General features: G+C 49.6%; 1 protein-coding gene across 6 annotated transcripts in view; it reads right to left on the minus strand.

The window, feature by feature from the left end:
* NTRK3 (neurotrophic receptor tyrosine kinase 3) overlaps positions 1 to 23,168 on the minus strand; it is a 209,968-nt gene that overhangs the window by 146,516 nt on the left and 40,284 nt on the right. For all 6 annotated transcript variants that reach the window (XM_086619990.1, XM_086619989.1, XM_086619988.1 and 3 more), the window contains 4 exons: positions 11,488 to 11,556; positions 3,978 to 4,135; positions 1,540 to 1,682; positions 778 to 919 (listed from right to left, as the gene is read on the minus strand). In XM_086619990.1, coding sequence (XP_086476116.1) covers positions 778 to 919; positions 1,540 to 1,682; positions 3,978 to 4,135; positions 11,488 to 11,556 — 512 coding nt within the window. The remainder of the gene's footprint in view (positions 1 to 777; positions 920 to 1,539; positions 1,683 to 3,977; positions 4,136 to 11,487; positions 11,557 to 23,168) is intronic.

A 23,168-nucleotide genomic window follows, 5' to 3' on the forward strand; every position in this document is an offset into this window, starting at 1 on the left:
AGACCCCGTGGCTCCTGCCCTGCATTGGAGACAACACTTGTGGGCTCACTAGGACTAGTCAGACACCTGCATGAGTCTCCACTCTACCTGGCAAGATTGGGGGCAGGGGACAGATTTTCAAGCTACAGAGTAAGGGCAAATATTACAGACACAGCAACATATAGTAAATCTTAGCTCCTTGAGAGCACAAAGCTGTGTAAACTTCCTCTTAAGGTCAGGTTTGTGTTAAGTTATATTAGAAAGCACAAAAGAAAGTTTAGCTACTTTTGGCTAAAAGTGAACAGTTGAAATTTGACATGTGCATGTTTACACAGCATTTGCAGTTTAACTTCATAGGAACAGACCTGGGAGGAACCACTAGCATCCCTGAAATCAGAGGTCTGATTTACACTGGCTTTAGCAAGGGTGACATTTAACCTCTTACATAGCATCAGAGTGAGCAACTCTGTGTTTGTAGAGTTTTAGCCCCTCTAAGGCTTTCCCTTACTCTGCTGGATCTTCCAAGAAATAGGTGGAGAAATGTCCACTACTGGTGTGGCACTGCTGCTCCTCCTCTGCTCTAGTGCTCATTTCTGCATTAATGGAAGCAGTAGAAAAGCAAAAATACTGACATTTAAGAGAGCCGTGTGAGGATCTGCCTCCTCCTCACTATGCTCAGCTCCTAATCCTCACCCACAAAACCAGTATGTCACAGATAGCAAGTGGTCATGTATTGAAACAGTTCCCAGAGCAGTTCTCCAGCCTCTATATGGTCAAGGTCTCTCCACTGCTACTTACAGTAGACGGTGAGCAGCACACTGGCATTGCTCATCCCCACCACATTCTCAGCAATGCAGGTAAGCAGGAACCCATTGTCCTCACTGGTGACATTCACCAAGGTCAAATTGATGGCATGAACATTGGTCCAGTTGAGGTTGGTCTGAAAACCACAGAGAGAAACACAGACAGAAATCAATGTCTGTTGGCTTCTCCCTCCCTGCTTCTGCCCCCAGAACACGAGGATCCCAGTTTCCATATAAGATGCAAGAAAGGCCTCCAAAATCCAAGGACAGTTAGGATCCAGGCACTGGAAGGTGTTTCCTCATCTGATTAAGTACACAATACCCTATAAGAGGAACTACTGGGAGGGAGAGAGCCACAGTGTTGTAGCACTGAAAAACATGGCTTGTCTCTAGAAAAGCTTGCTTAGCTGCCTTTTTCAGCTTCAGCTATTGTAGACACCTCTGGTAAACTGGTAATGTCATTAGAGGAGACACGAGTTAATTCAATTAGGGAGCACTGAGATACAGAGCTATCTCATCTTTACTTTCCAGCCATAGAAAGGGAAGATTTTGCTGCCTGCGGTACCCCCCTTAGGTGGTTCACAGGTCCTTATGTGGGTAGAGTACGGCCTCAGTGCAACCCTTTTACATTTCTTATAGCATTCTCCACCATCTACCTGATCCTCTGCCCTGCATGCGCAGATCTGGGGAACCCATGGCAGCTGCCTTGCCCTTGCCACATCGGGTGCAGGCAGCACTGAGGTCCCGTGGCCCCTACCTGATGCGTGTTGATGGAGTGAAGGTCAGCCACCGTCCAGTCGACGTCGGGCAGTGGCGAGCCCGAGCCGTTGCAGGTAATGACAGCATTCTCCCCTTCCCGCACCGTCAGGTTCACATGGCTCACGCTGATCTCGGGGAGGTCTAAGAGAGCCAAACACCAAGGCACTCAGGTGAGGAGCAGCATTTACTACAGTCAGCTGGAGGGTACACACATGTGGACCCAGATCCTGCCAAGCTGTTTCCCAAAATCAGCCTCCGGCACCCTGGGATCAGTAGCAGGAGGCAATAGCATGGCCTTGCCCAACCAAGGGAAGGATGAGGTATGGAGACGAGGGAAAGTATGGACACTGGAGGTGTGCCAGCTGAACAGACCCTCCCATCACACTCAAATCCAAGTCCAGTTCTGGCTGCCCTTCCTTTCAGAAAAATCCCCTTCCTCATCTCTTCTCTTCCCATAGAAGCTGCTCTTGAGGGCAGTCACCTGGGATGCGAGAGCTGTGTGTGCTGGGAGAGGATCTAAAGCGTTCTCACCTCCAGGGACAAGGCACAGAGTGCCCAGCACTCCAGGTGAGAAGTGTGTCCTTCCGATTTATAACAATCAAGAGCAGATGACCAAGAATGTGCCCTCATATTAACTGCAGCTCTTCTAATAAAAGGTGCCCTTGTTCTTCCTTGGTGGTGGCAGAGAGATTCACTGATTTATGGTGGCCCTGATTTACGTCACTTCCTTACTTGCCGTCACAGGCACCAAATATCTTTGCAACACGAAACAAGACAGTGCTGGTTGCAAGAAGGGCAAACAGCCTTCTCACATGAGGAAGGCTTTCTGGACTCATCGTAGAGGCAAATTGAGTAGGCAGGGGCGAACTGACCAGTGGTCACCTCCCATTGTAGGGTAGCAGCATCCATCACGCTAACCCAAAACCATGGATGGGGATACACATCCTTTCATTGCCATCAGGGAGCGACACCAGGAGGGAAGCACTGATTTGGGGGGATGGCAGAAGAAAGGAGGCAGTGGTCAAGGCCTGGCAAAGTCGCATAGGTGGCCCTGCTGGGGCAGCAGGAATCAGCAGAAGAGGAGAAGAGGGAACACACATGGTCTCTCCAGGCTGAGATGATGTCAAACATGACCACACCAAGTTGCACCAGCCCTCAGCACCAAAGGACAAAGACAAATGTGGTGTTGTTACAACATCTCTTGAGTCATCTCAATGCTTGAACAGACAGACTCTCCTCTGCAGGAAAGCAGATCAGTTGGGCTCCTTCCCCTCCCAGGAGACTGTGAGATCAGAGGAGGTGCTCACCCGGCACACCAGCACATTGGTGTGCCCAAATCAGCACCCTGCTGTCCTGTCAAGTCTAATATCACCATTGATGGTGTCACCTTCTACTCCCATCCCTTATCCCTAAGGATTTTTTTTTTTTCCTCTAATCCTTACAGATTATTCTTCTCATTGGGGGAGGAAATCAGAATGGTCTCTCAAATCTTTTTAGCTCAGGCAGGCACACCTTGGTCAATTTCCAGAGCTTAATAAAGGGACGCAATGAACTTGAAAAAAAAAAAGATTAAAAAAAATCATGCAAATCCAAACGTGCATGCTGTTTGTCTACTACTGCTACAAGAAACAAACCCAAATTCCTAGAACAGAGGACGATCACGAGAAATAGAAAACCTCTGTTTTTCCTGCTTTTTTCAGCCCATGAGTTTGACAGCTGCTCATGTATAGACAGTTTAATTGTTCTGCTGAAGGTACATCCCCTTCCCCTTACTCTGCAAGGGATGTTTTCCAGTAATGGCAATAGCAGAGCAAAAACCAACACCAAACAGGCAGCTGATGTGTGAACAAGGTGAAGGAAAAAGATAACTATTGAACATGGCTCATGTTGCTCCTGGGGCAACATGGACTCTTTTAAACATCAGCAGGAAACAGAAAAAGATATAAAGTCACTCCTGCCTCTTCCCTACAGATATGGGCTTTCGACTGAAAAAATAAAACAAAAGAAAACGAATAGAGACACGTATTTCCTAAGAGTAATTACGAAAGATATGGTGGCAGTGACTTCTAATAACACGCTGTTTCTAGGATTTGTTAGATAGAGCAAAAGCAACATGAAACACATCCCTTTTCAAGACACCATGTAGGCTCATCACAGACGCTTTGTCAAGAAATAGCATTACAGTAAAGGCAGTGCCCCAAATCACCCGGGACCTTCACACACACAGAAACAGCAGCCTCACATTTACCCAGATGCTCTATTTTTAATCCACAAACTACCCACAACTGGCTTCAATTGTCTTGTTCATGACCACATGGTGAGATTCTGCAGCACCAGGTTCCCCAAGCAAATGGTTGAAGCAGAGGTGCCGGATAGGGCAGCGGTCCCTCACAGCACCCTCCTGGCCTCCCCTGTGCCCAGCCCTGGAGTCCTTACCACACTGAGTGATGTTCATCTCCTGCAAAGGGATGCTGGCTGCGTCCATGTTCATGCAGTAGAGCCGCTGATACTGCAGGTTCGCCTCACCCTTCTCCTGCCAGAGCTGGATCCAGCGGATGTCGCAGCTGCAGTTAAAAACGTTTCCCTCTAGTCTCCTACAGGCAGAGAGAGCGTGAGAAAGGATGGTGGGGTGGGGAAGGATGACTAGGGCCATCGCCTGGCTCCAGGCTCCCCAAGGAAGACAGCCACCACGAAGGTGCAAGGGGTCTTTTTGAGTTGGGGAGAATCTCCTCCATGTTTTTTGCCTGGGGTCTTCCGGTACATGTTGTTCATGTCTCTCTCGACTCCAGAGAGACCAAGGTTACACATCCATGCATTCACACAGTCTCCTTCACGCACGCACACAAGGTTTTACATCTCCCAGGGCAGCACACTGGATACACGCAACATCTTTCACCGCAAGATTTGCGCATCCAAGATCATTCCAGGCAAGGCACACCTCCAGCCCCACAAGTGCTTGGTGAAGCTGGCAGCTGTTCTCCGGAGTACCTTGTAGGAACACAGCCTCCTGGTGACCCAGGACACGAGCTAATGGGCAGGGTATCATGCATTTTAATCAAATCAAACAGCGCTGCACTGAGACTCCACTGACCTGGCCAGGAGAAATGGAATAAAGTACTGCCTTTAATGCACTTCATTTAAAACACACTTACACAAAGTTTATATGCCAAGAATGTTTATTATAATTGATTTTTCCAACCTATTAACCATTTCATTTACATTTTTAAAGCCCTGCAGCTCTCTGTGGACATGTGAAGAGGACAGGTACCAGCAGGGAGGAGAACCCAGTGCTCAGCCGGGACAGACTGAGTTACCAACATGGGCTGCAAAGATAACTTGAGCAAAACAGGAGATACAGCCTGAAAACAGCATTTCTCCCCACGCAACTGTGAAGCAAAAGAAAGTAGGGAGCAGAGAAGCCAGAACTGCAAAAGGTGAGCTCAGTCACCCCAAAGCAGAAGGACATCTCCAGAGGTCAAACCGCTGCTTCACACAATATCTGCCAAACAGGGAGAAGTTGGTTTTCTGGTCTGCTCCACGTGTTACTGCAAAATTCACGCTTGCTTTTACAAAATTAATTCCACCGACTAACAGGATTTGGAAACAACCTTCCAAACATGTGCAGCTACTGTTTTGTCAATACAGCACTGCAAAAGGAGGAGAAGAAGGGATCTTCTGGTAGCACCCAGGGGCATTAAACCTGGACCCTAACAATGCCACTTTAAATTTTCTCATAGAACAAGATGTTATCTGATCTTTCTATTTGTAGAACAAACGCTGAGTTAAATTTCACTCTGTGGCTTTTCATTAGTTCATTCCTTTCCTGTCAAAAGCATGTAAACCTTTGCAAGACAGGTACAAGGCTCAGACAAGTGACTCAAAGGCCAAAGCACTAAATTTAACAGACCAGAGCAGATTAGCACAGTGATTTGGTGGGATTCGAATGACAAGTCATTCACCGCATGCCATGACAGGTCCTGCCAGGGCCTCACACAGGCTTTGCATCCTCTTCAGCATGGCCATGAATCCATATTCTCCTCGGGAGTCTTCCCAGGTCACTGCTACCAGCAGACACGGGATGGCACATGGGTAAGAGCCATGGGCTTGGCTAATGGCAGATCAGGTAACCGGACCTGTACCCTGGGACCTAGCAGAGACCCTGGGGAGCTCAGTGGCAACAGGGGAGAAATTCTGCTCCATTGCAAATATCATAGAATCACAGAATAGCATAGGCTGGAAGGGACCTTAGAGATCATCTAATTCAACCTCCCTGTCATGGGCAGGGACCCCTCTCAACTAGATCAGGCTACTCAAGGCTCCGTCCAACCTGGCCTTGAACACCTCACGAAACGAGTCTGGGGGGTAAAACTGCTGTCCCAGCACTTAAGGGCAGCTCCGTAAGTAAGAGACAGCAGCCTTCCCGGCCCATTGCTAATTCATGAAGGCCCATGAACAATAGAGGAGCAGTGGGCTTGGGGCAGAACTCACCCACCACCTGCCCCAACATCAGTGACGTAACTCGCTCTAATCGAAACCCCCACAGGGGTTTTTGCACAAATTAACTCCCACTGCTGGCTGACCGTGCTGATTGCCACCAGCGGCTGGCCTGGCACCGCAGGTAGAAGGGGCACAGATGTGAGCACCCGTTTTCCCTAACACGTTGCAAAAGCACTCGACACATGTGAGATGCCCTCCCTCCTCACTTGGTACCTGCCCTGGCAGGTCAGCTGGCTCTTCAGAGAGGTGCACAGGGACTTCCATGCTCACACTGTCCTGCACCTGCCCAAAAACCTGAACTTCCAATTCTCTCCTCAGACTCTGTCAGTGCCCCAGTCTTGGGGCTTGCAGGGATTATTAGGAGTTGCAGCTCCTTCCAGTCCTTCCTCCCATGACTTCTGTGACGTGTCCCCCCGGCACTGTGGGGCCAGAAGGCATCACCATGTGCTGCAGAGATGTCTCCCCATCACAGCAGGAAGGACAAAGACCCATGTTGAAAGGCACAGTGGGGCAGCCAAGAGGTCTTCATTGCTGTCCTGTGCTTAACAGGTGCAGCAGCTCTGCAGTGAGAATTAAGGCAAGGGGTTCCTCATGAGATGTATCCAGCACAGCTTACTCTCAAAGAGAAGTAAACCCAAAGGGCATTTTTTGCACATAGCCATAGCCTGGAAACGTTGCTAAAGCATCACTTGGTTGCAGGCGCTCAAGAGCTGAGCACACTCCCACACCTTCTGAAGGCATCGTTAAAACTGAAAATGCCTGTGAGAAATAGCAAGTACCACAGCCGTAAGCAAGCTGGGGTCTCTCCGCACAAGCAGAGCTGCTTTTTGCACTGAGGAGTTGGTCCAAAAACAGACCAAACCCACACGCAAGCCAGAGCCATCCACCAGCGCCCAGGCAAAGCACAGGCTTGCAGCAGGGCAGGCTCCAGGCACAGCCCCTTCACACAGCAGGCACTCATGTTGGGACAAAGGAAAACTAGGACAATCATGCCCTGTACTGCCATTCAAGGGGACGATGACAGAGCTGAAAACCCAGAGCCACCAGGTCACAAAGTCAACTCTTCAGAGACAACGATGCTGCAAGTACTTAGCTAAGCCCAACTTTCCTCCCTGCAGAAAGCTGTACCCACCCTCCTCCCAAAACTGCCTGGACAGCCTACACCAGGATGCACCAGAGCAGCAGAGGGATACCATCAGCATCCCAGTATGCATGGGGACAGACAGGAGTTCACGTACACACAGAGCAGTTTTTTTCAGGCTAGGCAGCCAGATGAGACACACGTGCTGTCCCATGCCTCCCCACTCATCAGCTAAACCAAAGCTGTCTGCAGCTGAAGCCTCTCCGAGGGCAGCAGAGATCCTTGCCACACCTCTCCTGTCTGTTTTGATTCACAAAAAACCACTGCCGAGGCTTCGTACACTTGCAATTAAAACGTTTTCTCCTACCTCGGGACTCAGATGGCTTCCCTGAGCCTGAGAATCAAAGAGCGCCCAGCACAGACAGAACAGACTATTTTTGTTTTTCATTTCTATTTATTTCCCGGAACCAGGGCTTCTCTTGGCAGTCCAGCCAGAATTGTTATTTCCAAAGCCCTGCCAGGAAGAGATGGGATAGAAAGGGAGGAACTCAGACAGGGAGCGATGCGTAGCGTCTGACGGCTGGATTAGCTAACGCAAAGAGCAGGCGAGTACCTTCTGTCTAGCTACAACTCTATTAGTTGGTGGCACTAAGTTTTAAAGCTAGAGGCACAGACAATGTTAAGTTGGATTCATAACATTAATGGAGACACTGCAGTGTCCCAGCCTGACCAAAGCCTCTCGCTGAGGCGTTGCAGAAGTCTGCTGCAAGATGGCAGGGACCGCTGGTGTTGGAAACGCTGATGGGCCAGCAGAGGGGCGAGATGTTCAGGACTACAAGGTTTTATACAACCAAAGATGTAATTGGATCCAGAGTCTTAGGTCTTTCAGGAAAGGAATTTCTTGAAATGACAGCCCTAAGCTCTCTGAGGACATGACAAAGGAAGCCAAGGACATGACAGAGGAAACCAGCTGTGACTTCTGGATAAGAAAGGCTCCAAGTCCAACGCTTATGAGCTGTTGTATGTGTCAGATGCTTCCCTGTGAGCACTCAGCTTCAGGCTTAGGAGAGCTGTGCACACATCAGCTCAAGCTCTGCCGGTCAAGGACAGCCTGTGCTGTGGGAATTAGGGCTGGAGTTACTGGAAACCATTCCAAGCCTTGCGTCTGGCCAGGGGGAGAAAGAGATAATATTCTTTGGAAGTGTGCCTCATTTTTGCCATCCTTTCTTCAGTGAGTCAGCAGGAGAAAAGCTCAGCTCAGTTCAACAAGAAAAGAAATTCTCCTTTAAAGCAATACCACCTTCCCAAGCCTTGAATGGAGCCAGGCAGCTGTCTCAAAGTCCCAAGATCCCATCTACCTGCCTGCTCTCATAACACGGCGTGATCTTCACATGAGTCTTCTGCTCTTTCCTCCTCCATGTTCACAGTGAGTGGCTTTGTCAGGTCTCATGTTCCCTGGCAATCTCCATGTCACATCAGTTGTAGTTCCTCTCCTGCCAACACTCTCCCGGAGATGATCCACCTATCACTTCCCTTCCCACGTGCTCTGCTACTCTGAGCTGCACATCACGTTTTTGCCTTCAATGATTATCCTCCCTCCAGATCCATGATCACCTTGTAGCACTGGGGCACCAGTACTCAATAGGGTGTCCCTGGTGAACCACTGCAGACCTGTGCCTGCTTGTCCCACCAACCCTTCCCATAGACTTAAATTATGTTTAATAATTTAAATTAATTTCCTCTCGAGAAAAGCAGACTCTTGCCAGCATCTATCTGTCCCTGGGGACTTCTGGCTGCTCCACGGCCATGCACAAGTGCTGCTGCTCAGCCTGCCTTCCTTGGGCTTGCTGCCTCTGCATCGGTCTCTGCTGCTCCCCACTGCCTTCCTTCCCAGAGAGTTTTGGCTCACCTTCAAGTCCTTGGCTGATGTCAGTCTGCAACTCCCTTTCTAGCTTTCACCAGTGCTTCACACTCACTTTACATGGGCCATGTATTCTGTCTCCCTCTCGGATTCTGGAAACCTCCTTGGAACCCAGTGTGACAAAAAACTGTCTTCTAATCACTCATCCTCTGCATTTCTAAAAAAAAAAATGCATCATCTCCCGCTTTTGCACATCCATTACTAATTTCTCCCCACCTAGGGGATTTACTTTTCCTTATCAACAAGTCTCAGCCTGCTAGCACTCGGGACAATAACCACCCCACAGTAGATAACGTATGCCTTTACCTTAATTCCCAACATCTTTATGTGAATGATTATTCAGAGCCCATAGCTCAGGCTACACCTCCATGCTGTCTTCTCTCAAACAAATCCAAAGCTCAGCAGGACAGTTTCACGGCCCCGGGAGGACACTGCAAGCACATCCCCCTGCCTCACTAACACCAATGTCCCAAGGAGTATCAGCTAAGACATCCCTCTCCCATCATGCTTTGGGGAACAGCATCATCAGGTTGTTCTGGTACTGACTGTCCTACCTGTGCTCACATGGATGGAGGGTCCTTAGTGACAATGGAGAATTTGTCAGGAAGCAACAGTGACAAAGCAGTTCCTCAGAAAAAGAAAATAAACTTGACCAAGCTCTTACTCCAGCCCAGCCAACAGCAAGCCAGACCTTGCAGCCACACACGTTTGTAGGTCTCAGTTGATCACTGGAGCTGGTGCCAGGGGTGGTTTGCCAAGACCCCTTTCGCTGCTCAGTGCAGGAGAGGTCTGGCTGAGGCTCCAGCCCCATGCAGTGCGAAGCATCCCCATGGGACACCAGGGACACCACGCATCACATCAGTGCTGCCTTCCCACCCCATCACCTCTCCCTGCCAACCAGCCCCATGATCTCCCGCGTTTCTATCTGCTTTACTACTTTCATCAATCAGGGCTTGTTATCTTGGAGAAAACTGCTCTGAGCACAGCTCCAACTGGAGCCAAGTAATTCAGCTTCTTCCCATTTGCCAGGCTGCAGAGCGCTGGCCTCAAGTGACTTTGCTGACACCAACCAAAGCCACTCCAAGCCCACAAGCTTCCCTGTCAGGATCACCGCAGCAGGACAACACGGATGTATTCTTCATCAGGTGGGCATAAGTACACTTTGCTGCCCAAACAGCAGCGTCTCAATTCCCTTTGTGGCTGGTATGGGCCCTTTGAGCCTGCCTTGGGCTGGCAGACCTGGGACATGCCTGAAGAAACAGAATATGACCAAATGACACAAAGTCACATAAAAATGAGCCCCGTTGGAAGTATCCCCGTTAATCTGCAGGCTCACCATTACCCCAGGCCCTGCCAGTGCCTCTGCCTCCGGACTGCAGCCCCGTTTGCTCCTCCACTCTTGGGGCTCTCTTGGGTAACAACCATCAATCTGAGTTTTGCCAGACGGTGCAATGACAATAAGTAAAGGTCTAAGAACACAAATGACTCATGCTATTAAACTTGAAACCTGAGCCAGGCTTGAGAAATATTTAGAGCTGTAATCGGCAAGGAGACAAATTCCAAATTCAGCATTCTGACTCTGCAAGCCAGATTCCCCATCAGAAGGGCGTTTCTCTATTTTCTAATATCACTATTAGTATTTTTCATTTAACAATTTGACAGAAATAAAATACACTGCAGTAACACCAGTGATAACACACTTACTCCCACTTGAAAGACTGTCTTTATTCTTTCATAAGTCACTTCTAGCTCACAGCTCTATTGATCATCAGTGAGGATGAATGGAGCTTCCCAGGATCCTCTGGGACACATCCTACATATATATATTTTTTTATTCCCACCAAACAACTATTTCTAAAATTCAACAAAACAGGTCATCAGGGCAACGCTCCATTGATTTCGTGTCCACTTATTCTTCAAGCACAGCGCTGAATACTCTATCAATAATTCAGCAGGCTGAAGGCCACCAGTGCCCCAGGGGAGACACTATCTCATCTCCCACATCAGAGCTGGGAGGTGCCTCAATTGCTAGAGAGCAAGGGAGTCATTCGCCTAAAAAGCAGAGGTATTTTATAAAGCCTCTTCATAAGCTAAGGAAAAAACAGTTCCCCCCACCCTGCAACAGATGAGGATTAAGTATTTGAGAAGATTCACTCAAAATCTGGCCTCTTAAGTATTTCTAATATGTTCCCAGAGTTAGTCGACCATTTACTACCCCAAGCATGACTTGTTCATCATCCTGATGTTAATTAGCCAGCTGCTGAGAAGTTAAAAGAGAAGCAGTTCTGCTCTGGTGCTCCCATACCCAGAAAACCCTCCCAAGGATGGTGCTGCCCACTGGAGTTCTAGGTAATTATTCACAGGATTCAAAATAGCTCTATTTGGAAATCGTTCCCTTGCTCAGCCTCCCCTCTTCTCCCAGGAGATACCTCCAGGGTGGGACTTACAGTTCAAAGAGGCGTAGAGTCTGGAAGAGTTGCCATGACAGAGTGGTGAGCCGGTTCCCAGAGAGGTCTCTGAAAATTAACAAGAAAAAAATAGTAGTAGTCACAGTAAATAATTCCTCCTGCATGTGGCCCTACTGCCTCCACAGAGCTTATCGTCCTCCTCTATGGGGAGGCTGTCAAGTAGTTTAGGACCCAAGTTTAGATTTCATAATGAGAGATTTTAATGAGGATGAACCTAAATGGAAGCTTCTCATTTTACTTATTTTTTTTCCAAGGGGGAAAATTATTTCTATCCTCCTGCCATGCTAAGAAAAAAAATCCAAACAGAGCAAGATGTGTCTGATTCTTGCCCGTGAATCTGGAGCTTGACCAACCATAAGCAAAAAGAACAAGTCTAATTTCATACCTTGAACACAAAAATTTAAGTACAAACGTCGCATTAAAAATAGCAACAGCCAGGTGAAAACGACAGCACAACGATTACCCAAGGTGTTATCGTATGATCTGCAGTAGCTGCGCGCTCGAAGTGTCCCAGTATGGCTGTGTGTTGTTCGCACCCAGGGGTACCACTGCTGCAGCAGCCAACCACTCCCCACCCCTCTCTCCATCTGCCCGAACTTGCAAACACATAAATCTCATCTACCTGGGAGAGCTTTGCAACCCAGCAGACATCACCTCTTCAGCTGAAAGCCAGAGAGGATAAAAGAGGGTAAAAACAGCCAAAGTACTAAAAACAAGAGGAAGAAATGCATTTTGGGCAGCCTAAGTGGAAAGAGAAAAACCTCAGGTATCTAATGGCATGAGAAGATGGTGACGAAACGCTTTCCATAGCAGGGCAGACTTCCTGGGGACGCCTGGCCAGCCTGAGAGCCACCAACCGAGGGACCAGACCATGGGGTGCGCAGAGGGATGAGTGGTTACAAGCTCTGGCAGAAATCCAAATCCTCCCATATCTACATTGGCCTCCTGAAAACACAGGAGGTGCTGCCTCGCATCCTTTGCTGAATCCACCCCTGTTCCCATCAGCTCCCTCCCCATCACGAGCCACCCGGGCAGCTCAGTGCAAGGCTGCAGGCACCCTCCTGCCTCAGCCCTGTTTGCTGGAAATAGCCATAAAGGACCAGAGGCACGAACAACCTGGAGGTTCATTAAACTCTCAACTGACCAGAGAACAGGTACGGGACAAGGTGGCACAGGGGTGACAGCCGGCAGCCCAGCCATGCCGGGTTCAGCCCACAGTCCCCGTTTGATTTGCAGGAACATGCTAAAAAACAAGAGAGCAAATCCTGGAATGGCTCCTGTCGGGGCAGGTCTGGTGGACGAGGATTTGGGATGAGAAAATTCATTTGTCGCCTTGCCACGGGTTGCAGCAAGGGCAGACGTGTTGGGCAAACATGGAGATGCCACAGCCCAGGAACCGACAAGAGAAAAGCAGCTCCAGTCCTGTCCCACCTGCTACCAAGCGATGTCGCAAAACCCAAAACTCTGCAATAAGGAGTGGGGAAGCCACGGCGGCTCACGTGCAAACCGTCACCCCAAAGGCTCTCCACAAGCCTGACAGAAGAATAAGCCCAAACACCACGATGGCACGGTACTGCATCGTTAAATTCTGGCTCTGCTTCACATCAGACTGTCCCGCTGTGTAAACCACGGCAAACCACAGGCGCCTCGTTTCATGCAACTGAGATCCCACCATTCCTACGGCTGTAGACAAACTGCTTCCAGGCTCCGATAAAGTTTAGAAAAGCAGCAAAAATAGCAGGTGAAGCTAAGCAGAGGAGGGCAAAAAATATTGCAAAACTCCTTTTATCCACCCTGGAGCACTGAGCACCTGGAAACTTTGCAAAGACAGATGAAAAGTAGGAGGGGAAGGAGCAGCTCGATGCTACTGAAAAGCGAAACAGTAAATTCCCTCCCCCAAGCCAGCGAGAAGAAGGAAGCGTAAAAGGGAACGCATGAGAGACAGCAAGATGTGGGAGAGAGGCAGAGATGCAGAGGAGGGAGTGAATCTTGCTGGAATGTCCTTTCTCAAAGGTCATGTTTTGCTACATTAGGCAGAAATGTCAAGAGAAAATTGGATTCTGAAAGAGAAGAGAAAACACAACAGGCTTTCCACGCAAATAAGGGAATCAAAAATAGCATGATCGTGTTATTACAATTTAGGACACAGAGAGATGGAGAAAGGAAACATCCTCACTAATGCAAGGAGCTTTGCCAGGCAGATGTGCTCCGCTTCTCGTCTCCTGCGGTCCCTGGAAACCAACTCCTACCACCTCCTCCCTCCCCCAGACAACAAACTGCAGCAAGGATAAGGCAAAGAGGAGACAGGTCTTCACTCGCACACAGCTGGCAGGAGACTCTGCAAAGCCTGTGTCTGATCTGACCTGACCATCGACTTCTGCAGGGCTGGTCAGGGGGACACACACCAACAGCTCCATTTCGGACCAGCCAGGACGCGTACGGGGAGGAACACGTTTGTCGTTGGAAACAGACACTTCACAATGTCAGAAAGGTCCTTGCAGTGGACCCTTACAAAGGTCCTTGATCTCAGCACAGAGCTAGAAAGGGGCTGCACGCATAAACGCGCATTAAAACCACACTATTTCGGTCACAAAAACTCCAAAGGTCAGAGATGCCGGGATTTGGTTTCCACGTGCAAAGAGTACATCTGCTGATCTGCTGACTTCTGCTACAAAAGATATGGAGCTCCTATGGAGAAACTCACCGCACAGCGCTGATTTCTCCCCAGAACAGATCCATCCTCTGCACTAGACGGGGCAGGTTTCCCGGGGAAGATAGCGTGTGGTTGTGTAATTAGAGACAGCATCGCAGTACAGGCACACGAGGAGATTAAATTACAGCTCCACCGGTGAACCAAGCTCTGACACTTTGTAACTCCTGGTCAATGCTCCTGAGGTTTCCCCTGTGCTCAAACCTTGCCTGTACACAGAGCTTCCCAGCATTTTGTAAGGCATAAATGGGGAGGATTAGGGAAAAACCAAAGCCCTCTCCAGCTAGGAGTAGTCCTCTCCCAGCTCCCATTCTGCATTCCCATCGCTGTTTCTAAGGCCAAAAGTCTGTTGTCAGCTGCAGATCCCCATCATTTGCAGCGACCTGAACCACCCTGCTGCACCCATGGCTGGGCAGTGCCAGGTCTCTCCTCCCCAATCCACTTGCCTTCCTTCCCACTCAGCTGCTGTTCCCCAGCAGGCTGAATCACACTACCCATCCCTCTCCAGACACTCCCAAATACTTCTCAGCCTCAGTTTCCTTTTCCATGCCCAAATTTCCTATGATCTTCCCCGCCTTCACGTCTTCCCATCCCAACCTCAGTGTCCCAACAAGAGCTGCCACTCCTCCTCTCCCCTGTATGCTCCCAAACATCCTCTGCAAAACTTCACCTCTCCAACTGGATCAAGAGTCATTCTGCCTATGTAAGGTGACACCTCAGAGCAAAACCAAGTCTTCCAAGCAAAATCTGCCCTTTGACAAAGCTTCTTCCCTTCCACAAAAGGAGGGTGCGTGTCTCTGGAACAGGAACATCACCAGTATTTTCTAGCTTGAGAAAAAACAGCTCATTTCCCCCACTCCCTTCCACCACCTCCGACATCTGAGCAGTTTTTTATTTGAAACGAGAAAGAAATAATAAAAAAAAAAAGAAAAAAGAAATTAATTCAGCCAGGAGCAGACATCCAACACAGAAAACTTCAGCCTGAGCAATTAAAATTTGGCAGAGTTATAGGAAAATGGAAGCAGTCCTGTAGCGGAGCGTGCCAGACAACCTTTATAACAGCCTGTGCATCAGCTCCACCTGCAATAAAATACAGCACATCACACATCAAGGAAACACAGGGAGAGAGAAGCAAAACGCCTTCCCTGCATATTTCACAGCGGCAAATAGGAGTCTGTCTCCCTCAAGACAGACCTGTCATCAGCACTCCTGAAGCACATTCAAACTCCTTCTTTGCCATGGGACATTTTCTCCGTCACTCACAAGATACTATTTTCCACGGGAACAGTCTTTAGAAATAGCCACCAGGGTCCTTTTTGCCTCCAGAGCAAGTTTCAAAGGAGTTGGGTAGGGAGAAGGGGATGGATGGAGCTCACCTGGACCAGGTCCAGGGCAGCAGACACTCAAGCCACTCGTGACTCAGGCTTAACACCACTCCACTCTCCTCCTGCTCCTAAGCCTCCTGCTTTGCAGGTGGCTCGTCACACTGTACCCCCACCAGCCACCCCACGCACACCTCAAAGGCAGGATGTTATCACTGAGTAACAGCAAAGTCCCGGTTCTTGCCCTTCCCCTCCATCCATCCTCCTCCCACCCTTGAAAAGAGGTGGGTGGACGTGGGACAAGAGCAGAGGCTGGATCCATGCAGCTCAGAACAAGTGGACTTCAGTGCAAGAGGAGACGGCGTGTTTTGTCTTCCCTCAATTACCCAGCAGCTAAAAGTGTTTCCACTATTAAAGCCATTTTTATTCAGCTAAATTAAGCTGGAAGCCTCATTAATGACACCAACAAGCAGGACCCCCTGTAATTAAGCTGTAAGCTATATTATGCAGTTCAGCCCAACGCAACAGCAGAAACACTGCTGCTGGGGAGGGACCCTCCTCCACTCATCTACATCCTCCACCCTTGTTTCCAACCTGACACGTTTACTTCTGCATGGGAGAAGTTTTTCACACGTTTTAATAACACAGTGCCACTCTGAAAAATCTTGATTGGGGGGGATTAACTGCGCAGAGCAACTGGGGCTGAAGGAGCATGAGCCTGGCAGAAGTAGGTGAGATGCATATCCTCAGCTGCAGTCCCCAGCACTGGATAAGCCAGTGGCACTGCATGGAACTCCCTTGACATCCCCTGTGCTTCCCATCATCTCACAGCTTGCTGCAGCCTTGGCCAGGTCCTGGTGGCCACAGGAGAGCAAAACATCAGTAGTCTCCCATGGTGCCGTAGGTGTAGCTCCATCCAGGCTTCACTTCTGCAGCAACAGAGCTGCTAAAGCTTTGGGTTTGAACCAGAGAAAGGCTGGAAAATCACTCTGGGGCTTGCTCATCCCTGCCAGATAACTCCAGTGACCTCTAACGTTACACTCCCCACTGCCTGCCCTGCCCTCTCCTTCCCCCTCCCTCCTTTTCCTGTTTAGTAAGCAGCTTTGCTTGTTAAGGGGAAAAACGTACTGTCCTCCCTTAATGAATGTGCTAAAAGTAACCCAGCAGTCCCAGAAGCTGTGGCAATACAGGCGTGCCCACAAATCAGGCTCTGCAAATATTAGACTCAATTGAAATCTCCGATAGCTCAGCATAAAGCCCCAGCAGGACACGCTCGAGATAGAGCTTGCAAAAGCTCCGGGCGATGCCAAGCACATGCAAGCCTTGCACACCCGGAAAGCGGAGTTAGCGGAACGGGGACACAGTGTTAAATTGGTCAGCCCGAGATTTCATAGCTTCCAGCAGTTCTCTTGTTTGTGCCCCTGTCCGGGCTCAGCACCAGGACACATGCATTGGTGCTATGGAGGAGCAAGACAGTTTACAGAGGTCCTCCAGCCATGGTCTGGCATTACCTACAGTCCAGTTCTTCTCCTCAAACAACCTCTTAGCAACACCCAGCTCTTTACTGACCCCAAACACAGCAGAATCAAAAAGCCTCCAAGGTTCAATCTTCATTTGTGAGTTTGGACAGCATAACTAACTTTTCTCATGTCCACAGGTACTATCCTGCACCTTGTAAGGCATCTCGCACAGCATGTTTCATCATGTTATCAACTCATTTTCCCCGAATTACTTCTTGTTCTAGGGCTAGAGTCAGAATTTGCAACAATTTCCCAAACTCAAACCATCCTGAATTAGAGAAGAGCAAGAAACCCTTCAATGGTGACACACAAGAAGAGACTCTGACACTCCAGTGTCCACCGCTAGCCCTGAAGGTGTGATGCCAGACAAGGAACCACCAACCCTTCTGTATTTCCCAGTTGCACAATCTTGATCTGTAAATTCCCAACTTTCACTGAAATAAGGCTGAAGGAGGTGGAAGGGGCTGGTCTCCTGCATTGTTCTTTAAACAATAGCATTACAAAACAGAAGTTGGAGAACAAGCGGGAAGGCGTAAGGCACCACGCCTCCATCACAGGGCTCCTGCGGCCGGTGCCAGCGGCACATCTGCCCCACGCCTCTCCTCCCACTGCCTTTGCCAACACAGCAAGCCATCTCCTGCTGCTGCCTTCATCCTAGCCCATCCCAAAACACTTTAAAAGCTGTTTTAAAGGCCATCTCCAACCCCATGATGCTTCCACACCCTCCCAGTCATCTCTTCTGAGGCATCTCCCAGCTGCACAAAGATTTGTTTTGAGACAAACCACCCCTCAGAGCTAATTGTTGCTCACAGTTTTGGTTCAGCACACAGTAGAGAGGGGAAGCCATCACCAGATGTGGGTAGTATTGTCCCCTAAGCTTTGAGGTGGATCAGACACAGGAATCTGGCCCTCTCCCTCGTTGTGTGCGGTTTCCACTGCTCTTCTCCAAAGACATCTGGGCTCTCAGAGAACTTGAGGAAAGGTTAAAAGCTGGGTCAGCCCTCCTGTTGCTTTCCCTTTGCCTGCCAGCTTCCCTGCAGGGCAGAGTCCAGCAGCATCCACGGAACACGTCAGTCTTCTGCTCAAGGAAAAGAACAAAATCAACCTGCAACAGGCAAGAGCCCTTCCCCATGGCTGCCCTCCTGCAGCTGAGACATCCTCAGGGCTGCTCTGCCCCCACTCCATCTCTTCTCTCCCAATATCCGTTAGGCCTGGAATGTAACTGTACACTGGGCTTTTCTCCTGCTTCGGCACGCAGAAATAATCCCGGAGATGCGTGCCGATTGAGAACAAGGGTTGCCAGCTGACAGCTTCAGCGAAGGGTTGAGTTTATCCCACCTGTTTGCTTCAAATTGCATGTTTCTCTGAGCTAGGAACAGAGGACAATCGGGGAACGCCTCCCACTCGTGGGTTTCCAGCAGCCTCAGAGGAAATCCAACAGCTGTGTGAGCTAAGAGAGCATGGCGGGAAGGAGAGCTGTGCCCAAGGGGCATTTCCCAGCATCTCAAAGTATAAGGTGACACCAGACACCAAACACGTGCCCTCCCAGGCTCCCACGTTTCCCACCACCTTCCCCTTGAATACACTGAAGCAGCAAGGACAGGCGCTCAGGAGGTACCATTCCAGCTGGGAGGTCACCCCAAATGCACAGGCAGGCACTGGGAAAGCTGGACAAGGTCCATACAAGAGCCTCAGCTTCAACGCATCAAGCACAGAGCTGTTGGGACAAGATCTGGTCCTCCAGCTCTCTCCTGAGCTTGGGCTGTGCTCTCAGCTGTTAGAGAGCTCTTGCATCAAATTTATAGATAAAAAAAGAATCCCCACCTACTTGAATGCCCAGAAATCGATGAGCCCTGAATAATCTCAAACACTGCTCTTGCAGGGCGTTAGTAAAGAGAAAAGTAACAGCTGTGTCTGAGCCCTGGTTTGCTGCCTCCAGAGGGGTGCCAGAGGCTGCGATGGTACCGAAGGCTCTGCAGAGCCTCTGAAAAAAGGAAGGGGTACACATATGAATATATATATATACACACGCACATATATATATATCCGCCAGCAATAGCAAAACAACAGGGCGTAAGGCAGGCTAAGCTCTCGGCAGACACTGCTAAATGGTTTCCAATTAATTAACTGATTACATGATAGAACAGAAGGGGATTCAAGTGAGTGCTGTTGACCTTTAAGAATAATTAATATCATCAGGATCGCAAAACTCGTCCAAGAAAAATAATTAGGAAGATTCTAATATTGCCTCCAAAGCCACATCGAAAGGGAAGAGGAAGGTTCTGGTTAATTCAGAGGCATAGTTACCAAGTATTTGCTAGCAAACCTGTTTCTCCTTTACACTTGCTTCCCCTTGCAGAGCTCACACACACATGCTTCTTCCCTACGCAGTCAACCTTCCCTCTTCTCTCAAGATTCATTTTCCCCATCCCCTTTTCTACTCCCCATCCCCTTTTCTACACAATTTCAACCTCCTTTCCTAAGGACTTCTTGCTCCAATCCTTTCTTGCATCCCTCTCTTCTCCAGACTGATCCCTGTTTCTCTCACAGCCACATCCCATCCCCTGCTCATCCTTGAGCAGCCCCCAGCTCTGCTCTCTGCCTTTCTGCACTTCAGGAAGGCGCCCCTGGTCCTTCCATATGACTTGGATTCACTTTCTATCTCCACTCACCACTGGCAGCTTCATAGGCTGACAGAAGGCAAGCGCTATATGTAATCCCAAAAAAAAGCCTCTCCCTGCTTTCCTCAGCAGTCAAATCCATCACAGAGGCTGGCCTGGGAAGCAGATGCAAGAGACGCACAGCAGCAGGAGAAAGTGAAAGATGGGGAACTCGACTCCCTTTTCTCCCATTACACCTCACCAAGCACATGAATACTCCCACCTCACTAGATTTTCCTCGCTTCTCCTTTCCCAGTTCACTTGGCCCACAGGTCCTGCGTGGGAGAGGGACTGGAAAGCCACTGAGCCAAACAGGAACTGCAGTGGTGAGCTTCCCAGAAAAGGTCGCTTGAACACACTGGGAGGGAGGTTGCATGAGCAGCCAACATTTTTTTTTTTTTTTTTTTACACTTCCCTCACAAGAAAACATCACAAACAACTCCACATCCTGGAATGAAACCCACCTTTGCAGTGAATAAATAAATAAATTTCCTCTACTGCTTATTATCGTTAAAACTTCTGTGGCTTGACACTTCACTAAATTATAGATAAAAGGAAAAATGGTCTTCCCAGGCTCAGAAAAGCAGGCTGCTGCCAAAGAGCTGTGTTTACACTAGCTAATGAAAAGAAAGCCTGCCATCACCCTACAGCACTCACCCCACCTCGGCGGGGAGCCGTTATCTGCACCCACAGCACAGGGGACCTGGGAGCAGCGGCTGGACACCGCAAGGGACCAGAGCCAGGGAGCAGGCAGGGGCAGTAGGCTGGCATGGGGAGGTGCACGTGTGGGGAACAGGGGTCCGAAGGGACCACGCCGTCAGCCAGCAAAGATGGCAGCTGCCACCTCCCGTGCTGCACAGAGGCTCCTGGCTGCAGCGGGAGGTGAGGTTGACGGGCTCCAGCTATGCCTCATCAAACAGCAAGAAAAATACTCAGCTTAGGAGACAGACAGCATCAAGCAGGGAGCTGCCTCACACCAGGCTGCTGCCTCCCTGCAGGGACCCAATGGGGTGGGGATGGGGAGCAGGGAGGCAGCAGGTGCCTGGGAGCACACCTGAGCACAGGAACAACCTTTTGGGCAGAAATATTCCTGTTTGCAGCAGCTGAGCATACCAGGAGAAGTAATGCTCCAAACAGAGACCTGCCTGCAGCTACACCTGAGCTGTGGTATGATGGGCCTCGTCACAGCCCTAGGCACGCTTGGCTTAGGACAAGGAACTGTTGGTGACTTAATACAGTCAGAGTCCAGCGAAGCCTGCTTGGTACACTCGCTTTTAACCACCTCAAAAGCAGAAACATGTTTTTTTTCTTTGACAATTAGCTCTGTCAAAAAAAACATAATAATGTCTGGACATGGCAATTACATTTTTCCTGTTCTTCTCAATACATGATATACTTAAAAAGAACAAGCATCTTTCACCCAGCCTTTATCTTCAAATATTGGTCACTGTGAGGAATATTTTCAAACAGAAAGACTAATCACCATGAAGCACTGAGTGCTTCAGATTGCAGCAGGCATTCCTTCATTATTCTGAGACAGCAAATTACCCACAATTATCAACATGCACAACTGGATACAACAAACATTTAGCCAAAGCCCACGGGTTGCAGTTGCAGCGAGTTTGGATGGCAGTTCTCCTGGAGAACTACTCATGTGAGAAACCCCAGACAGCAGCAGGGTAGCGGTGCTGCAAGACGACTCCATTCACACTGCAGAACAAAGCCAGTGCCAGGAGTCACTGTGGTTCAGAAAGTTTACATTGCATCCGACAAACAGGCATCCAAGAGGACTGGCTTCGTAGCAGGAGAGATGGAAGGATAAAAGTGCAGCTGGTAGCAAAACCAGGCCAGTCACCCCTCAGGTGGGCTCACATCTGATGGCTGGATGCAGCTCGTACCTGCAACCGGGTGTGCAGAGCCACCGCTCCGCTCACCACCCCAGGGTGCTTGGCTGGGGCTGGGAAGGGAATGAGATTGTTCCAAGAGAAGGGCAAAGGAGGCAGCGGGGCGGGCAGGGGGGCCAAGCTGCAGCCTGGGGCCGAGCAAGAGGCAGGGAAGCCGGGAGGCCGGGCCAGAGGCCAAGCTGCAGGCAGGAAGCCGGGCACCTGGGAGGGAAGCCCGGCGGGCAGCGGCGCGGGCAGCGCGGGCAGGCGGCCGCCGGCCCTGTCCGTGGTGCTGAAGCGCGGCCCCGCGGGGCGCAGCGGCCCGGCGCGGCCCCACGCCGCGGGACACCCGTGGGCACCTGCAAGGCTGCCCGGTGAGCCGTGCCGGGAAGGGGCACGAGTGACCTCACGGCGTGCTGGAGGACAGCAGGCATGGAACGTACTCATCTTCAGTCACCAGCGGGTCTACAGACACCGTTCCCCACTGCTCCTGGGGAAGACAAACCTCTGGCTCTTAACCAGCAGCCTTGGAAATATCCCACCGTCTCTTGCATCCGACATAATTCACAGCTCATCCCTTCACAAATAGAAATGAGGAGAGGGGGGTTGGTGGGGAAACTCCACCTCTCACCCAGTTTTCTAATAAAATTTTATAATTCCAATAAAACACATGACTGTAACTTATGGTATTTGAATTTTTGCCTAGTCACACACCATCATGAATTAATGTCCCATCACTCATGCCCTGTCATATCTTATTGCTCAAATAACATGTGATTTTAATGTTCGTGTTTTTCTGCTCTGGTGCTTATTGCCTGTACATCAAAAAGGGAAAATCAGCCCTGCAATCATACTGTTGGTAAACCAGTACCACGGAAAGAAAAATCCCAGGTGAGGTAACTCGTGCAGTTACTTAACTTTCACTCATCCTGCCATGATTGTTCACTCTCTCCCCTAGCAGCTCTCAAGGAGGCTTCCATGTCCTCAGGTGCCTCTTGGGGAGGGTCCTCCTCTCTGCGCAGCACCACTGGCACAGGCAGGTAAGACATATCTTGCACCACATCTAATCAACTAAGTCCAGGGTTTGAGGAGCAAGCAAGAGGGACAGTCAGAGGCTATTTCTGGTGTATGTCCATGCTGCAGCAACCTCAGAAGCCTAGGAACAGTATCTGGTCCTTGCCATGTCCAAATCTCTAGAAAACAGTTCATTCTGTGCTGCTGGTGATCTCAGAGATGTAGTAAGGTTTAATCAAGACACAACTACACCTCAGCTTCAGCATCAGATCCAAGAGGAAATTTTGGCTGTTCTTTGAGGGGAAGCTCACAACAAGGCATCTGTCAGGCCATTGACTATGTCACAGAGGATGAGACCCTCAATCTCAAAACAAGGTTTATAAAAAGAACTCCCCCAAGTAGGCACAGCTGGATAGCCTCATTCAAAACATCCCCTGCGCTGTCTGCAGCCTTTTTTAAGGAGGGGATGGGAGAAAACAGGATCTTTGCAAAACCACTGTTGCCCAATTTACACATCTGCCAAAAGACAGTTCATTAAACTTCAGGGAGGA

This window comes from Tauraco erythrolophus, chromosome 14 (assembly GCF_009769465.1).
Source record: "Tauraco erythrolophus isolate bTauEry1 chromosome 14, bTauEry1.pri, whole genome shotgun sequence".
Classification (NCBI taxonomy): domain Eukaryota; kingdom Metazoa; phylum Chordata; class Aves; order Musophagiformes; family Musophagidae; genus Tauraco; species Tauraco erythrolophus.